Below are 18,080 nucleotides of genomic sequence, written 5' to 3' on the forward strand. Positions count from 1 at the left end.
TCTTTTTTAAACTCTTCTGGGAATTCTCTTTGGTCAAGTGATCATTTGACATTGCTCTTTGGGGGTTTCTTTACTTCAATATCCTCCTCTGAAGATGAACCCTGGTCATCTCTATACCCTAGTAGGTTTCTATGGTTGGATTCTTTCTCCTTTGCCTGTGCATTTTTTATGGTAATAACTTGATTTTTGTAACCACTTCTAGCCCTGGGATTTAGGAAACAGTGCCTATTGCCCCAGATCTTCAGTTCTCCCCTCTAGCCTAGAAGCAAAGCCAAACCTCCAACCTCCTGTAAGTGCCCACAGCCAGGGGGCTTTCTGCCCCACAGCTTCTGCACTCACCAGGCCAGTGCTGGTTCCTCCTTGCCCCCCATGGCTCTTCACAGCACAGCTGGGTCTGGCGGTCCTTGTCAGCAGAGGTTCCCTCAATATTCCTGGGCTCAAATGCACGACTCCCCTCACTATCCTGGGGTGAAAAGTTCTAGTGGCTGGAGCTAAGGCAGCCTTTCAAACCAACTAACCCCAGGGCTTGCCACTAGTCGTTTAAGTGGTAAGGGGACCTAGCCTGGAGATGTTTTACTCCTCCCAGGGACCAAACCTGGTCCTAGGATTTTTCTTCTCAAACTGTCCCAGGAAGATCCTGGTTGTGCCCCTATTCTTCTTTGTCTCCACCCACACTTTGTTCGCCCTAAGGTGATATTTTAACTCTTTTGTGGGGGAAAACCTTGAAAGCTTGGAATTTTCTGACCTACTCAGTCATCTTCCCAGAATCCTATGACTTTATATTCTAATGATAAGATGAAAGGATCTCCCCCAGACTGGGTAGGCAGCTAGTAAATGGGAGAAAGGCAAGCTGGAGTTGGAGAAAGATTTCCTCCACCTTTCAGGCTCCTCTCTTTGTTCATCTGTGCTGCCACTGATCCCTGATCTGGCCATAGGATGCTGGTTCCTTCCCTCTTTCCCTCCTTTCTTGTGATACTACACTCTAGCATACAAGCCGTGAGAAGATTGCAGTCTATCGTCCCTGTAGAGTTGGCGTTCTCGGCTTTCTTGGTGAACAAGCACTATTCTCTAAACAGTAATAGGACGGTGCAAATTGTTTTGGAAAAAGAAAAACTGACCTTATTGGACTTTTAATATTTACTAACATGACAGATACATATTGTGTCTGTGTGTCTGATTATTTTGAGGTTTTACTTATTCTTTGTGGAGGGAGGGGGGCTACCGCAGCCAGAGGGAGAAACGTGGGTCCAGAGAACATTCTCGACATGTAGATCTCGGTCTTCAGTTCACAGGAAAAAAAAAGCCAAATCTCAAGCCATCTGAATCATCTTGCTCAGACTGGCAAGGTCTGTAAGGAGCCGTACTTGAATTTTCAGTCCTACTTCTCAGCTGGTGAATGTCCCTCTCAGAGCCTCATGACCTGATAGTTTGGTGGCCCTAGCTTGTGTCCACATAGTGGTTGGGCTTAAAGACTAACTTCAGGTAAATGAATTATCCCAAAGAAGCAGATGACCAACCAGGAAATAAAAAAGCTTTGCTTCTCACAAAGCATGGGTCCTGTCTGGCTAGATAACTGTGACTTCCAGATAACATTGGGGTAAAATTGAAATAAGTACTACCACACATTTCTATGGGGAGAAAAAAAAAGAGGAGAGAACCCAGCATGGGAAGGGAAGAAGTGGACTTGTTCTTTCCTTCTGACTGCGGGATGAAACTGGGGATGTTTGTCAGCAGCTGAAAGGAGGCTTAGCGTAGACTATGTCTGCTCACCAGGCTGAGCAGACTGTAGACTGTGTGATCTGCCTAACACTGCTGTAAGCTAAGCCTATGTACACCTCTCTAGGTGGGTCAATAGCTAGCAGCAAGAAAAAAAATCGGTGAGAGATTTCTTTGTCAGGTGACCAACAAGATGAAGGAATGGACATTTTCTCTGATCTTTATGACGTCTCAAGCCTCTCCAAAATGGAGATTGTATGCCAAAGATAAAGCAACTTCACTGATGTCCATGGTCTAGGACAGCTGGAATCCAAAAGGTGGCTTAAAAAAAATTGATCTGCTATCTACCTTGAGCTTCCTCAGTACCCCTACCCCCATTGCCCACCATTTTACCAGCAGCAAAGCAGCACTAGCTGACCCAAGGACCAGACCAACAACCTTCCAAATAACCCAGCTCCAGACGCCAGAAGCCCACTCCCTCTTTCCAGTGCCATGGAAAGATACAGATTCCAGGCTGTGGAATTTTGCTGGAGCCTTGGTGGTCAGCAATTCAGCAGCATTCTGTGCCACAAAAGATTTCTACAGGAAGGCAAAGGAATAGAGCAAGGCCAGACACATATCTGGGGTTTGAAATAAAGCTCAATCTCACACTCTAACTCCCCTCCCCCTGCCCCATCCTCTTAGAGCTTTGGATATTCAAATTCCAAGCAACAGGAATTGACCCACTGGCACAATAGCACCAGAGTGGTAGCACTCTGAACTGCTGAGCCAAAGAACTAAGGAATGGGAGGGAGGGGCACTCCTCTAAGCCTAAGAGAAAGAGACCAGCATCCAGCTGTGCCAAGTTCTATTCCCCCAAAAGCAACTTAGGGCAGAGACCCAGGCTGTTGAACCACAAACTTCCCAGTGTGGAAAGAGGCTGAGAAGCTCTGAGATTCAGCCCCTGGGGAAATTAGCATTAGAGGAGAGGGAGTCAGAATGTGAGCAATAGGGGAAAATAGTTGGGGGGGGGGGGGAAGACTGAAATTACAAAAGATCTAATAAGGAAGAAAACTAAAAGACCTTCAACATAAGCAGATAAATCAACAGGGAAAACATTAACAGCAGAAGAAAATATAGCCTCCAGATCTAATAAACAAGTTTAGTCATCTATCCATAAATACTACAAAACAAAGGAAAATGAACCAGCATTTGATAAGACAAAGGATCTTGTGGAATTTGAGAACATGGAAGCACAATACACTGTTTCGGAGTGTTTTAGAAGCAAAATGAGAATTATAAATGCAGAATTTATGGCTTGCACAGCAAAAATAATGGGCAGAATAAAAAAACTGGAATCTGTGATGGCAAGTCTCACCATAGAAATAAAATAGAGAATAATCAATTTGAAAGATATGTATATACACACAAATGAGGGATAATCTAGAATAAGAGGAGCAACATACAATAATATTAAAAGAAAATATGCTGTCTAGCTAAGCAAAACACACTAATCTTGAAGACAGAATGCAGAGACGTTCTAAGATCTCCCACAAGAACATGGCAAGTCAAAAGGAAAACAAGTGAGTGTGGGAGTGAAAATCAATGAATTGTTACCTTTTTCATTCCCATAAGATGAAACGGATATTGATTACCTACCTTTGAGAGTAGTTAGGTGATCAAATAGTTGTAGTTTTCTTAAGAAAATCACTGTTGATTAGAGAAATGCAAATCAAAACAACTCTTAGGTACCACATCTCTCCTGTCAGATTGGCTAACATGACAAAACAGGAAAATGATAAATGATGGAGAGGATGTGGGAAAATTGGAACACTGTTACATTGTTGGTTGAGTTGTGAACTGATCCAGCCATTCTGGAGAGCAATTTGGAATTATGCCCAAAGGGCTATAAAAATGTGCATAACCTTTGACCCAGCAATACCACTTCGAGGACTGTATCCCAAAGAGATCACACAAGTGGGACCCATATGTACAAAAATATTTATAACAGCTCTTTTTGTGGTGGCAAAGAATTGGAAATCAAGGGGATGTCCATCAGCTGGGGAATGGCTAAACAAGTTGTGGTATATGAATGTAATGGAATACTATTGTGTAGTAATGGGGAACAGACGGACTTTATTATAACCTGGGAAGACTTATATGAACTGATGCTGAGTGAGGGAAGCAGAATCAGGAGATCATCATACACATTTATAGAAACACATCTGTAAGGACTAACTTTGATAGACTTGGCTCCCCTCACCAATACAAGGTTCAAGACCACTCCAAAAGACTCACGATGGAAAAAGCTATGCACATCTAGAGAAAGAATTACGGAATCTGAATGCAGGTTGAGGCAAACTATTTGTTCTCTTTCATTTTTCCTTCTTTTTTGGTTTGGTTTCTTCTTTCTCATGATTCATTCCATTGGTTATAATTCTTCTTTACAACTGGACTATTATGTAATTAAGTTCAATGTGAAGGCATATTGTAGAACCTACATTGGATTACATGCTATCTTGTGGCGGCTGGGGGGGGGAAGGAAGAGGAGAGGGAGGGAGAGAAAATTTGGAACCCCAAAATTTGTGGAACTGAGTGTTGTAAACGAAAAATAAAAAATAAATTTATTTTTAAAAAAAGAAAAAAAAACCATACATATTTATCATGAAATATGAGAGATTCTGTGCTTACCTGAAAGAGCATCATAAAATTCTTCCTCACTAAGGATGCTGAGAGGTGGTGATCCTTTAGCCAGAGACTGCTCTAATTCATGATGTTCTGTTGCAAGAGTCTCTAATGCTTCCGACAAGATTTTGTTTTTCTCTTGCTCCTGTTCTAATTTCAAATTTCTCACCTAGAAGTTAACAGGTATAGAAATAAAAATTAACTTGATGCCAATCTACTTAGATAGCTATTCCTAATTGACCTTTGGCCCAGTTCAATTATAATAACAGAAGTGAAGTAATCATGCTATATATTCACGGATGAAATGAACAAAATTATTATACTAATTTGGTTGTTCCTATGGCTCCCTCTCTCACAACAGTTCTGTCCAATAAAAACAGACCAAGAACTAGAAAAACTAAAATGCAACTGCAAGCAATCTGCATTCTATCGTTAAAATCCAGTAATTTACTGGTTCCGAAAGTTGAATAAGGCACAGGGAATGCCCCTCTTTTAAATGACAGCCTGACATACTGACTATATTGATGAGAATTGCTATCATATTTGTGTATGGAGTAAGATATGTTTCATTAAAAAGGATTCAACTTCTTTAAAAAATTAAAATAATCCCTTATAGCAGTATTCTATAAATTAACATTAAAAGACCTATTTCTTTTTAAATTTTTTTTTTGTTAAAAGGGATGGATCTCTGTGGAGGAGAGGAGAAAGAGACATGTCTGGAAATGAAGATAATATAAAAACGAAATGTAGCAATAACAATTTTAAGAAATAAAAGGACTAGCTATGACTGGTCAGATTACAGCAAATGAAGGGGAAACAAGTTACTGGTGAATGACATTGCATATTAAACACTAATTGCAATTATCCTTACAGTGTGTCCTGATTTGGTGAAACAAGAGAGAACCAAAATTTAAAAGATCTTTAGTTGGATCTTTACATACTACTCAACCTCCAGTCCCCATAAAACAAAACATAGTAAGCATGCTTGTCATATAGTCTTCCTGGACCAATCTCACAAGACCAGGCCAGATTTCCAAGGACTGACATTTCTGAAATTTGGCTGGAATTCAATCAGACTTGGAAAAATAGCAGGTCATATGTCAGAAATTGGAGATGTCATAGGTAGATCCACCAGTGCCAGAACTCGGGATACTTTGTATTAAAGCCACAGATACTCAGTAATCTCCTTTTGCTAGATCTTGGGTGCTGTGGAACTAGCTCACAATTCTTGCTCTGTCCAGTAAATTTTCCCTATTGTTATTGTCTCAAATTACTCCCATTCAAATTGCAATCCCTAGTTTATTTTACTCTCTAACTTGTCTTTCTCATTACCTTCTTTCTGCAGCATACAATGATACCTTTTGAGAGCTCTCCATGTTTCAGTCCAGAACCCTTTTCAACCTGTTCTTTTTTTTTATAAAGAACCTGACAGAGCACTAGGTCATGGTACTCCTGAATCAGCGTCAGAATGTAAGAGCTTTAAGGTCCATCTTGCAAGTAAAAAACCTTGTTTAGTTAATAGCTAAGTTCACAGAAACAAAATTAACCTTTTGCCATCTGGGGACTAGTTATGGTTCCTAAGACTTCTCACTGTTTATCATCACGGTAACTAGACTGTCATTACTAGAGCTACAGTAGAAAAAAAGTACAACAGTTAAGCAACAAAGCACATTGACAATACATAAAGCTGAAAAATACAGTTAAGTGTATTTCCAATGTCTTTAAATTTTCACTTTAAATTTAAAGTGAATTGAAAAATGCCTTTTTATCTACAATCTGATCTACAATATCTATTATTGATCAAGAGTATTCTCTTAGTTTGGATAAAATCAGAACTTTAAAATAGCTGACCTTTCCCAAATAATCATTCATTTAAATGGGCCACTTAAGAGCAATCCATTTTTTTTTGACAGACAAGTAATGCGAAGCTTGGCACATTGTCCAAAATGACTCCTACTATCCTTGAATGGGAAAAAATGTCTGACAAGCCTTCATTACATTATCTTTGCATGGTAATCCACAGACAAATTTCCATGCAAAGGAACTCCATATCCAGTCACTCTTACAATGTGGTCTCCTGCCCCGCCTCTCACTTCTCCTTTAGTTTTCAAAATAGCAACATATTAAGCCCTTGAAATGCCATGATGAAAAGGAAAAAAGCAAGTTCTAATAACAAAATTATTCAAGAAATAGTAAGTATACTTATTTAATACATACACTCATTTCAGTGGAGCTCAATAATGAGTAACAAGAAGAAATGATCAAAGCCCAAGAAAGAAAAGATACAAGCAAAAACAAAACAAGTCTAAATCAAAATCCTAGTTGTCTTTCAACTTCAACTAGAACATAATAAACAGCTCTCCAATTCTGCGACATCTACATCTGTTCTCACTTATTCTAAGAGTAGGAGTAAAAAAGGGGGTGGGGAGGAAGGAAAAGTGGCTCTTGTTTTTTCTGTCTCTTATTTTATTTTTTCCTCTTTCAACTTATCTAAGGACACTTTTACAGCTTCAAAATTAGTTTTCTGCAAAAAAGAAAACTTCCTATCAAAGAATAACCAATAGAATGAGAATTTTAAAGTCCCCTATGGACAATCTAAAGTTTAATCTCTGGGACAAGGAATATATAATAGAAAAAAATATTGGGCAAAGCTGTTTCATCCTTTTACACAAACATGTAAGTACACATTAACGCAACATTTCCATCTAAAAACCACTACTACCTTCCTTTTGTCTTTTACCATTTTATGCTTTTAGTTATCTTAAAGTCACCAGGATAATGGAACTCCCCACACTATATACCTTCACAGCTCCACTCAAAAGACTTCAGATATATGCAGATTATTATTGTATGAAGCAGGAAAAAATCAATATTACTTAAATATTCTTAATACGATGCTTTTCCATCAGTAGCTGCCTAACTTTTTTGTAAAAGTGCAATTTCCCAGTGCAGTGTAGCAAAAAGAATAATGGATTAAAAGTTAGGAAAGCAAAATTCCAGTTATTGCTCTGTCACTCACTACCTGCACAACTGAGCTTCTTTAGCTGCATCAGCTTTCTAGTCTGGAATTACCTCATTTGTAAATGAAAGGATTGGATTACATGACCTCTTAAGGGTCCTTCCCTGTTTTATCATTCTATGATCCAACTTCAATATGACTGCCTAGATTTTAAGCTCCTGAATAGCAGAATCTATCTATCTATCTATCTATCTATCTATCTATCTATCTATCTATCTATCAAAGATCTCTCTGTTTAGCTTCTAGCACTGAGCAATCATTGGACACAAGAGGCTATTAACATTTGCTGACTAAAATTTAACTGAATTTGTATCATGCCTTATATATGTTAATTGCTCAATAAATGTTCATTAATGATAATTATTTTTTAAAAATATCTTCCCCCATTATACCTATGTGACTCAATGCTCAATTACTTTGAAAGGAACAAAAACATTTCCTCCCAAGAGTAATACTCACAAAGTTAGGGGATGTGAATAATTTGTTCTAAAACTAGAAAATTCCTATAACGGTAATTTCATTTTAAAATTTATTCAGCAAGTATTTATTGAATGTTTATTATGTACAAGCCATTATATTAGTGTATGCTAAGGCTGAAGAATTAAGTTGGGTAGTCAAATTTTGTAGGGCTTTGAATTAGAAGTGAAGGACCTTGATTTTCAGTCAGTAGGCAATGGGAAGTTGCTGAAGTTTTTTTGATCTGGGAGAAGGTCACATGAGGTGATCTCATCAGATGTTAAATCTGGCAGCAGTATACAGAGGTAAGAAAAGGCTCTCAACATCTCCACACACAAAAAGAAATTAATAAATGTTTTTAGAACTAAACTGAATTTTAGCTATATACTCTGCCTAAAATGTAATTTATTATTTAGCTACACTTTATAAAGTTTTGAGATCAGGCAGGTAGGTAAAGTGCAATGAAGTGAGAAAAAGTGAAAAATAATGAGCAACCCTGCAAAGAAAAACTTTTAAGTGGGACACAGATACTCATTATTCACAGCACACTGTGTCCAATTATCCCAAGTTTAAGACAGGTGAGATTCTGGACTTGTGGGTCAATCTTGTCTAGCTCCTTCGACTGACCTTATTTCCATTAAGTACCACAAGCAATAGATTTCCTCATCTCTTCTTTGCTACTGAGTACAAGGCTGTACAAAATAACTCTTATTTGAGATTGAAATTGGAGATACTATTTTGTCTCCTTAATGAGCAGGATGGATTTACACCCTGTGGTTACATAAATGAAACAACATTCACTTTTAATGCCAACCTAGAAATACATACTTCTATATTTTCACATTCAATTAGTCTGTAAGTTAGAAAACTATGAGTATAGTCATTAGTCTAGAGGTTAGAATAAAATCTTACCTCTTAACATTGATCTTATCACTTTTTCCTATGTCTAAAACCTCTTCCTCCCCTATTAAACAAATCTTTATCTATTGTACGCCTAAAGAACAGACTAATTTGAAATCCCCCAGTCTCTGGACCAATTCAAACTGTATTATACAGTTAAAAAAAACCTAACTTTACTAGAAAACTTGCTTGATCCTGTTGTATCTAGTACGTAGGGCAAATAATGCATGCAATCTTTTCAGAGTCTGATTTTTGGCCATATAACAGGAAAATGCATTCTTATATGAGCTTAATTTTGCAGGTCGATAACAAACTTCTAAAATTTCTTTTAATGAAATAGCCCTATACTAGTGATTCACATTTAACCTATGGTCTACTTTAACCCTATGGTATGGATGTTGGGGGCAGGAAGGGAGGTGTGCTAACGCAGAGAAAGAGAACTATGGGGAAAATGTTGCAATCTTATGAAGAGGTTTTCTACCGAGCTATGCTGGTACTGCCTTAGCAATTTGGACCTATAATGGGTCCGAGGAAACCAATTCTTAAGGAAATGTGAACGCTACTTCAGGAAATTATGGCCCAAACTACATTTTCTCATTCTGCATAAGATCTGAAATGAATAGAAATATCCCTGTTTTTATCATTCCCTGTAGACATAACAGCTCCTTTGAAATTATAAAGACTCTTCTGGGCCTTGAAGAACACATGGAAAATATCTTAGAACTAATGTTACAAACTTTAGTAGGACTAGAAACAGAACAAGTAGAGTAATTCATCAGTAAAGCTTCCCCATATTCAACTAGGTAAGTATTCATTCAATTAATTTATTCACGTACTCAATAGTTGATGAACTGAATTATAAAGATAAATGGTAAACCACTTACGCCTGTATTATAAAGATATTTTAGGTTATTACAGAATCCTAACTGTATTTCTGAGTACTTACCAAACAGAATCAAGGCAAAATGGAATTGGAAAGCTCCAATGGATGTTTTATCAGCAACTCAAATTTAGTATGTCTGAAGCTTTACCTATTATCTCCCGCACTAAACCTTTTTGAACTCCAAATTTTCCTTTCTCGGTTGAGAATGCCGAGTTCCTTCCAGTCACCCAGATTAGGTTAGCAACCTCATAATTCTTCTCTACTTTTCATTTTCTCTCTCAGTCCCAAATACAATCAATTGTCCTCTTATCAATTCTACCTCCAGGTCTCTTGCATTCATTGCTCCTTCCTTCTACTTACAAAAACTACTCACCTAGTTTAATCTTTTATTACCTTTCATACCTGAATAGAACTGTTTTCATAACTCCTGATTGGGCTACATACTTTTCTAGACTTTCTTCTGACAATCGTCATTCTAATCAACTCTAAAATAATCTTTCTAAAACAAAGGCCTGAAAATGTCACTCTCCTGTTCAATAATCTTCCATGGCTCCCTATTATAGTCTAAGATATAATGCAAACTTATAACCTCCTGACTTTGACACTTAGAAGTCCTTCACAGTTCGGCTCCTGTCTACCTTTCTGGATTTATTTCGTATTACTACCCTTAACAAGCACTACATCACAAAGAAAATGTTTCTGCCCCCAAAACTTTTTATTCATTCTCCCATTTATCTGTCCTTGCACAAACTGTCTCCCACGCTTGTGAAACTTCACCTCCACCTCTTAGAATCCATAGCTTCTTTCAAGGCTCAGATACTATCTTCCATAGGAAGCTTTGTCTGATCCCCATAACTGTTAATGTTCTCTCCCTCTTCACATTATTTTATACTTATCTGTATAAATGTTGTAGCATTCTTTTCCCACCCCTCCTCAGATAGAATATAATTTCCTGGAGGGCAGAGACTATTTATTATTTATTCTTTCTATATCTAACGATGGCCTATTGAATGAATACCAGAAACAGAATCAGCTTTAAAACAATGTAACTAACTTTAACACTTCATCTTAAAATGAAATGCCTGAATATGAAAATAAATACCATCCCTAAGATGTTCATAACAGTTTGCTACATTGTATGTCACATACCTGTCAGGCTTGTAAACAAAGCACTTAAGAAAAACACATTTAGTGACTAATTTATTATTCCATTTTCAATTATTTTGTTTTCCCAAAAACAACTAAGACAGCTGAGAGACACCAGATGTGCAAAAAATAAAAACCCAACGTGCTAGGATCTAAGTGGTATTTTCAGTACGTATTACGCACTGCTCCTTTACATACATACAGAGGCCCTACTCCAGAGTTTCTCAAACTAATCTGGCCACGGAAAGCTTGGGGGGTTGAATACGTCAACTGAACCCATAAATACTGGGTATGGAATGAAATATCCTTCATAGGTTATTCCACTAACAAAGTGCTGACAAAATAAACAAGGGAGAAATAAAACATAATAAGAAACGAGTCCTCATGAATTATTTACAATAATCATGAAAAAGTTAGAATTACTTCTATTAGTATGCTGTAATAAAAATGAAAAACGATTGAACGACAACAAATAAGAGTGTTGGAGCTGGAATCAAAAGACGTGGGTAGAAATATTGTCTTTGGCACTTTCTACCTATGTGACTTTGGGACCTTTAACTTCCTCCTTGTGAGCTGAAGGGCTGAACAAGAGAGTATTTAAGTTGCCTTTCAAATCTAAATCTATGACCCTTTGATAATCCTGTCTTTATTGGACTGAAGTGAGCTGTCAGTTTTCTAGGCTAAAAAAAAACAAGCCACTGTTGTAGAAATTATCAATTAACTATCCATAAAAAAACTATTGGATCATTTATCTAGAAAGATCCAGGGAGATTAAGTGACTTCTCCCAAGGTCTTACAGGTAGTCAACAATACAGGTAGATTTGAATCCAGATCATCTGACTCTAGAACAGTGTTCTTTCCATTATATCATTATATTGCCTACATAATGAGGTATCACAATCTTGGAGAATATAGTACTTACTGTCTTTTTAACATGTGTATCAACCCATTCTAATTCACAAATTCGGTATATAATTATTCAGAGAACTAGTGACATGGGAATCTGGGGCATTTCCATAATCTTTTTATAGGTAACTCTACTTTTCATTGTTCTACTCATTCCGCACTTCCTAACAAATACCTACACTTTATTTTCTCTAGCCTTTATACACTGGCTCACAGAGTCCCTATTTCAGGCCCCCATAGATAGCAAGAGGCACAGGAGGAAGGATGAGGAATTGGTTCTGTCAACTGTCACTAAAAAAGCCCGGAAACACATTCACAGGGTTATCCCAGCTGCCAGCTCCAGACAGGATTTGAGTTTTTGCCTTGTCTACTCCCTTTCTGTCCAAAGCTGGTGCCAGTTTCTTCTTTCTTACCTCTTTCTCCAGAATTAGTGAGAGGAAGCGCTGGACTTGGAGTCGGGGGAAGACCTGAGCATGAATCCCAGCATCAAAATGTACTAGCTGTATAACCCTGGGCAAGGCTTTTATCTCTTGCAGTATCAATTTCCTCTTATACAAAATGCAGGTACTATTCTTTTGGATAAAGTGCTTTGTAAATTTTAATGTGCTATGGAAATGTCAGTTATTTTTGGCCAAGGCAAAGAATAAATAAGAGAATCCTCCTCTCCAAACAAACCCTTACAACTTTTAAGTCTATAAAAAGGCCTTTAAATACTTGGATATGACATGAGTTCAAATTTCCCTGGACAGCCTGTAAGAAAAGTAGGCCATCCAAATTAACTAGGCAATTTTCTAAATTCTAAGAAAAGTGAAACAGTTCAGTAGCATGGTGGAAAAAGTGCTGGGCTTGGAAAATCAGGAAGGGCTTCAATAAAATCCTGCTTCAGACACTTTACCAGCTGTGTGACTTTGGGCAAGTCAATTAATTTCTCTTTGTTTCTATTTCCTCATCTGTAAAATAAAGGGACTCAAAGATCTCTAAGATCCCTTCCAGCTCCAAATCTATTAGTCCATGATGATTAAATGCTCAATTAACATTTGTAGCTAACAAATAAATTTCAGGTGGGTTAAATCTATAATACCATGGAGCTATATTTATGTGCTTTGTATACACTGAAGATTCCTTTCATAATTGATATATAGGGCATATTGATGTCCATTTTATAGGACCTAGGATGTCATTCTATTATTTTAAACAAATACAGATTTATGGTCTTTACATTTGACTTTTATGCCTTATTATTGCTCAAATCTATGGGTTATTTAATGTCAAGTCCTTGGGTCAAAATAAAGAGCTACCAATTATAACAACATTCTCATAATAAAACCCAGTATGCTTTGTTTTGACACATTTTGCAATATACTTTTCAAGCATACACTGTGGCAAGAAACCAGGCCTCATACAGAACCCTGCCAAATGATATGGGGGTTGAAAATGGTGGGAGGGGAGAGATGGGACTTAAGCATCCAACCCTATATCACTGCTATATGCTTAACATATTTTAAGTACCTTTAGTGAAGATCAGTATTAAGATACCACTGCCAAAAGAAACTGGGAAGTTGTTTACATGTTCCTTCCAACTTTAAAACACTATCTTCTTTACCAGATCAGTAAAAAGGAACATCATGATTCTTGAGATTTACAAAAATAAGAATACTAATTATCAGATGTGAAAAACATTTTACAAGAAATCCAAAGATGCGCTGAATTTAAGAGGTTATTTCTGTTTCAGTTAAATTAGTTGTTTACAAGTCCTGCAGTGAGCATCTCTTAAGCATCTGTGAAAGAAAGGCTCCACTTTTCACAACATGTGACAATAGTTGTTATAGAAAAGAGGCTAGGAATATTGGAAAGACAGAAAAATCTTTCTGATTAATGAGCCAGAAATGATTTCTGTAACGTTTATAAAGAAAAAAAAATGCCCCCCCGACTTGTGAACACATCATAAAAAGCACAAATTTTCTTGGCTATGACATTTTCCCCACGTTAAAAAATCAAAATTTGGAAGATGACTACATCTAAACAACCCACATTGCACGAACAGGTTAAACAACTGCCATTATGAACCATACTGAGCTTATGAAATAAAATGGTCAACCAAAAAACACCCCCAGCAGAAGAGAGAAACACATGTGGGTAATAATGTCCACTACTCTGGAAGGCAAACAAACAAATAAAAAGATGGCCAGAAAAAGACAAAATTTTAATATAAATTATTGCGATGAATATTTCTTTAGAGGGTGACTAAAATTATTTATGCTTCAAAATAATTTGAAACCACATGCTAATTCACACAAAGAAAGCACTAATTCTCTTGTTAAACCTTATTCTTAATATGAACAGGCTGAAATGACTCCAGTTAGAATAAATGAATTCAGTTTGATTAAAATAATTAACTACTCTGTCAAAACAGGGACTGTAAAATTGTGCTCAACAGATTCTAGGGAATGTTTTCTGGTTAACGGGAAGTCTGGAAGAAAACTTTTCATTTCAATCTTTACTACTGAAAGTCTTTTAAAAATTCATATTTGTCCACTCTATAGAGCAATTTGGAACTATGCCCAAAGAGCTATCAAAACCACGCATACACTTTGACCAAGCAATACCACTACTAGGTGTGTATCCCAAAGAGATTAAAAACAAAACAGAAAAGGGGTCATATGTAGAAAAGTATTATAGCAGCCCTTTAAGTGGTGGCAAAAATTGGAAACTGAGGAGATGTCCATCAATTTGGAAATGGCTAAACAAGTTGTTGTATATGATTGCGGTGGAGTACCCATTGTGCTGTAAGAAATGAAGAGCAGGATGCTCTCAGAAAAACCTGAAACACTTATATGAACTGATGCAAAGTGAAATGAGCAGAACCAGAACATTGTACATAGCAACAGAAACGTCGTTTGATCAACTGTGAATAACTTAGCTATTCTTAGCAAAACAATGATCCAAGAAAATTCTGAAGGACTTATGAAAAATGCTATCCATCTCCAGAGAAAGAACTGATGGAGTGTGAATGCAGATCAAAGCACACTTTTTCTTTACTTTATTTTTCTTGGAGTTTTTTTTTGTCTATGTCTTCTTTCACAACATGACTAACAAGGAAACATGTTTTGCTGACTACACATGCATAACCTATATCAAAATGCTTACCTTCTGGGGGAGGGGGGATGGAGAGGGAGAGAATTTAGAACTCAACAATTTTTTAAAAATATATATAATTTTTTTTTAAAAATCATGTATCTATACAATTGGGGACAAAATAAAATATATATTAAAAAAATCATGTGTGTGTGCCTTCCTTCTATGGCAAGTGAGACCATGAACAGAATCTTAACTAGCAATTATGGCGCCTGCAACTTAAGAAAACTCAGGATACAAGGCCCCAAGGGAAGAAGAGACCCCACAATAGGATGGGAGTAGGAGGGAAGAGAGAAGGGAAAGGTAAAGTCTTGAGAATACTTGCTCTATGGGCACCCTGAGGTCCCCAGGGAAGGGAGTAGGACAGGACCAAGTCAGGGAGAAGCAGACACTGGAAATTTCAGCATTTGGAGCAAAGTGAAATTTAAGAATTCTGGTTAATTGAGAGCTCCATTCTAGATGACCAAGGTTTTATGGTGGCATTACATTTTAAGAAAAACTTGCGTAACGAAATAATATTTCAAATTACCAAGCAAAAGCCTAATTTTCTTAAGCAGTAATTTTTGACTAATACAGTGAAACTGCCATATAACAAAAGACATCAAAAATTCTCTTGAAATGTTGTCATCATTTGTAGCCACACTGCAGTGTTTAATGAATGGTACCTTTTCATTACACTGGGAAAATTCACTCACACATTTCTAAGTTTGTGTCTACCATATGTCGGGTATGCACAATGCTAGGAATGGTGTTGGAGGTGGAGATAAAGGAGAAAAGCAAAATAATCCCTGTCCTCAAGATGCTTATTTATATTCTATTGATAGAAAAGCATACTCAATAAAATGAAATACAAAACAGATACAAGGTAGTCACAAAGTACTTTTCTGGGTGGAAGGTTCTGGCACATAGGGCAATCAGGACAAGCTTCTTGAAAGAGGTAGCACTTGAGGTAAGCCTTGAAGGAAGCCAGGGATTCCATGAGTAAAGGAGAAAGAAAAGTATATTCTAGGAATGGCAAACAGCCTGCGGCCAAGGCCTGCTAAAAGCAATGGGAATGTTGTGTACAAGCAACAACACAATGGATAGTTTGGATAGAATATTAGAGGGTGTGAAGAAAAGTAATGCACAGAAAACCTCAAAGGTAGGCTGGAGCTAGGGCTTTAAAGAGAGGTTGGTATTTTATTCCAGAGGCAAGAGGAAATGGAACCTCTGGGGCAGGGGAGGGATAGGTTCAGACCCCATACTCTTATGAATACCAATTTGGCAGAAGTGTAGTAAATGAAGGGGAAAGGAGAGAGACTTGAGGTAGGGAGACTACTGCAAAAAGTGGGCCTGATGAAGAAGGGAACTGCTCCAGGAGAGAAGATGAGATGGCTGGATGGTGAAATCCATTGGAGAGAAAGAACTAACAAACTTTGGCAATTTTATTGGTATGAGAGGTCAGAGAGAAGAGTCAAGGACAACCAGAGATTGTGAATCTAGGTGAATGGAATGTGACAGAATGGAATAGAAATATTTTAGTCTTAGAATAGAATGCATTCTGTAAGTACTTAGCTAAAGGATATTTATAAATCCAAGGGAGTTACCTTCTATATAAACTTCTGCCATAATTTATCTAATTCAGCTGAAAAACACTATGGAACAATCTCTATTCTCCATATAATATCCACACAAATTACTGAGGTAGCTATTTAACATGTAATTCCCCTGTATATAAAAAAGTCTCTAAAATTATCAAGTCTTCTTTTGCTTCATAAAATTTCTTCATAATGTTGCTATTACTGAACAACAACAGCACGATTACATATAAAAAGCCACAAATCACAAATAACTGAACTGGAAAATAACTGAAACTGAAACTGGAAAATAAACTTTCTATTAAGTTGGAAAAGGAGTCTAGTTCATATAAAAAGCAGTTTAAGGATATTTAAGAACAACAACTACAAGGGCTAGACAATATCTGGAAAGAACACTAAGGAACTGTGACTCATCTCCAAACATAAGACGTTTCAATCACCTTCTTGGAGAAAGCCTAGATAATTTTTGGTGTAGGGAAATAGACTAGACCTGTGATACTGGTACAGAGAACTCCCAGATGAAGCACTTTGCTCCACCATTGCAGGCTGGCACCCTCCTCCATAACTGTTAGTCTTAGAGAGCTGCTTACAGAACTGAGGGGTTAAGAGACTTGCCTGTGGTCAAACAGCCAGTTAGCATTAGAGGTAGAACTTGAAACCAGGTCTTCTTGACTTTGAGGTCGGCTCTCTGTTTACCAAGCCGCACTGCCTTTAGATAATTTTAAAGAAGGAAGGAAGCAAGCATTTATTAAGTAGCTCCTATGTGCCAAGCACTTTACCAACATCATCACATTTTGTCTTCACAAGCTCCTTGGGAAGTAGATGTTACTATTATTTGTATTATGCAGTTGAGGAAACTGACATAGAGATCAAGTGACTTACCCAGGGTTACACAGCTAGTAGTGTCTGAGGCCGGATTTGAACTCTGGTCTTGGAGGCAGCTGGATGAGTAGATACAGCATTGGGCCTGGAGTCAGGAAGACTTGAGTTCAAAATTGGCCTTGGACATTTACTAGCTGTGTAACCTTGTAACTAGCTTTGTGACTGTGAGTAAATCCCTTCGCCTCTGCTTACCTAAGTGGTAGCAGGGTGGCCCAGTGAATAGAGCAACAGGCCTGGAGTCAGGAAGACCCGAGCTCAAATTCAGCCTCAAACACTAGCTGTGCAACCCTAAGCAAGTCACCCAACTTCCTTTGCCTTATTGCCAGGAGCAGGAAATGGCAAACCACTCCAACATCTTTGCCAAGAAAACCCCATGGACAGTATGGTCCACAGGGTCATGAAGTCAGACTCCACTGAACAACAACTTCCTGACTTAAGGTACAGAATGAGACATTTTGTATATAAGAAATGACAGAATATTTTTAGTGATGATGCATATTTGTTTCAAGGTGTTTTTTTTTAATGAGGTGAGAGGGGAAAAAAAAATACAATTCTGTTAAAGACCACTTTAAAAACTTTGAGAGGCTGGGGGATGCTATAGATGCGGAATGTTGCCTGTAGTTTCAGACGAAGTCACTGTAATGTTAGTTTTGCTTAACTGTTTCACTTTGTTACCGGAGAATTCTCACAGAGGGGATAATCTGGAAATGTTTATAATGTATGATCCTCCTATGACCTCTATGAAGCTAACTTCCAAATCTTGTACTCTCCTGACCTTCAGTTATGCATCTCCACC

General features: G+C 37.5%; 1 protein-coding gene across 6 annotated transcripts in view; it reads right to left on the reverse strand.

The window, feature by feature from the left end:
• OSBPL1A (oxysterol binding protein like 1A) overlaps positions 1-18,080 on the reverse strand; it is a 338,964-nt gene that overhangs the window by 118,156 nt on the left and 202,728 nt on the right. For all 6 annotated transcript variants that reach the window (XM_036756461.1, XM_036756436.1, XM_036756451.1 and 3 more), the window contains one exon: positions 4,387-4,549. In XM_036756461.1, the coding sequence (XP_036612356.1) occupies positions 4,387-4,549 (163 nt within the window). The remainder of the gene's footprint in view (positions 1-4,386; positions 4,550-18,080) is intronic.

This window comes from Trichosurus vulpecula, chromosome 1 (assembly GCF_011100635.1).
Source record: "Trichosurus vulpecula isolate mTriVul1 chromosome 1, mTriVul1.pri, whole genome shotgun sequence".
Classification (NCBI taxonomy): domain Eukaryota; kingdom Metazoa; phylum Chordata; class Mammalia; order Diprotodontia; family Phalangeridae; genus Trichosurus; species Trichosurus vulpecula.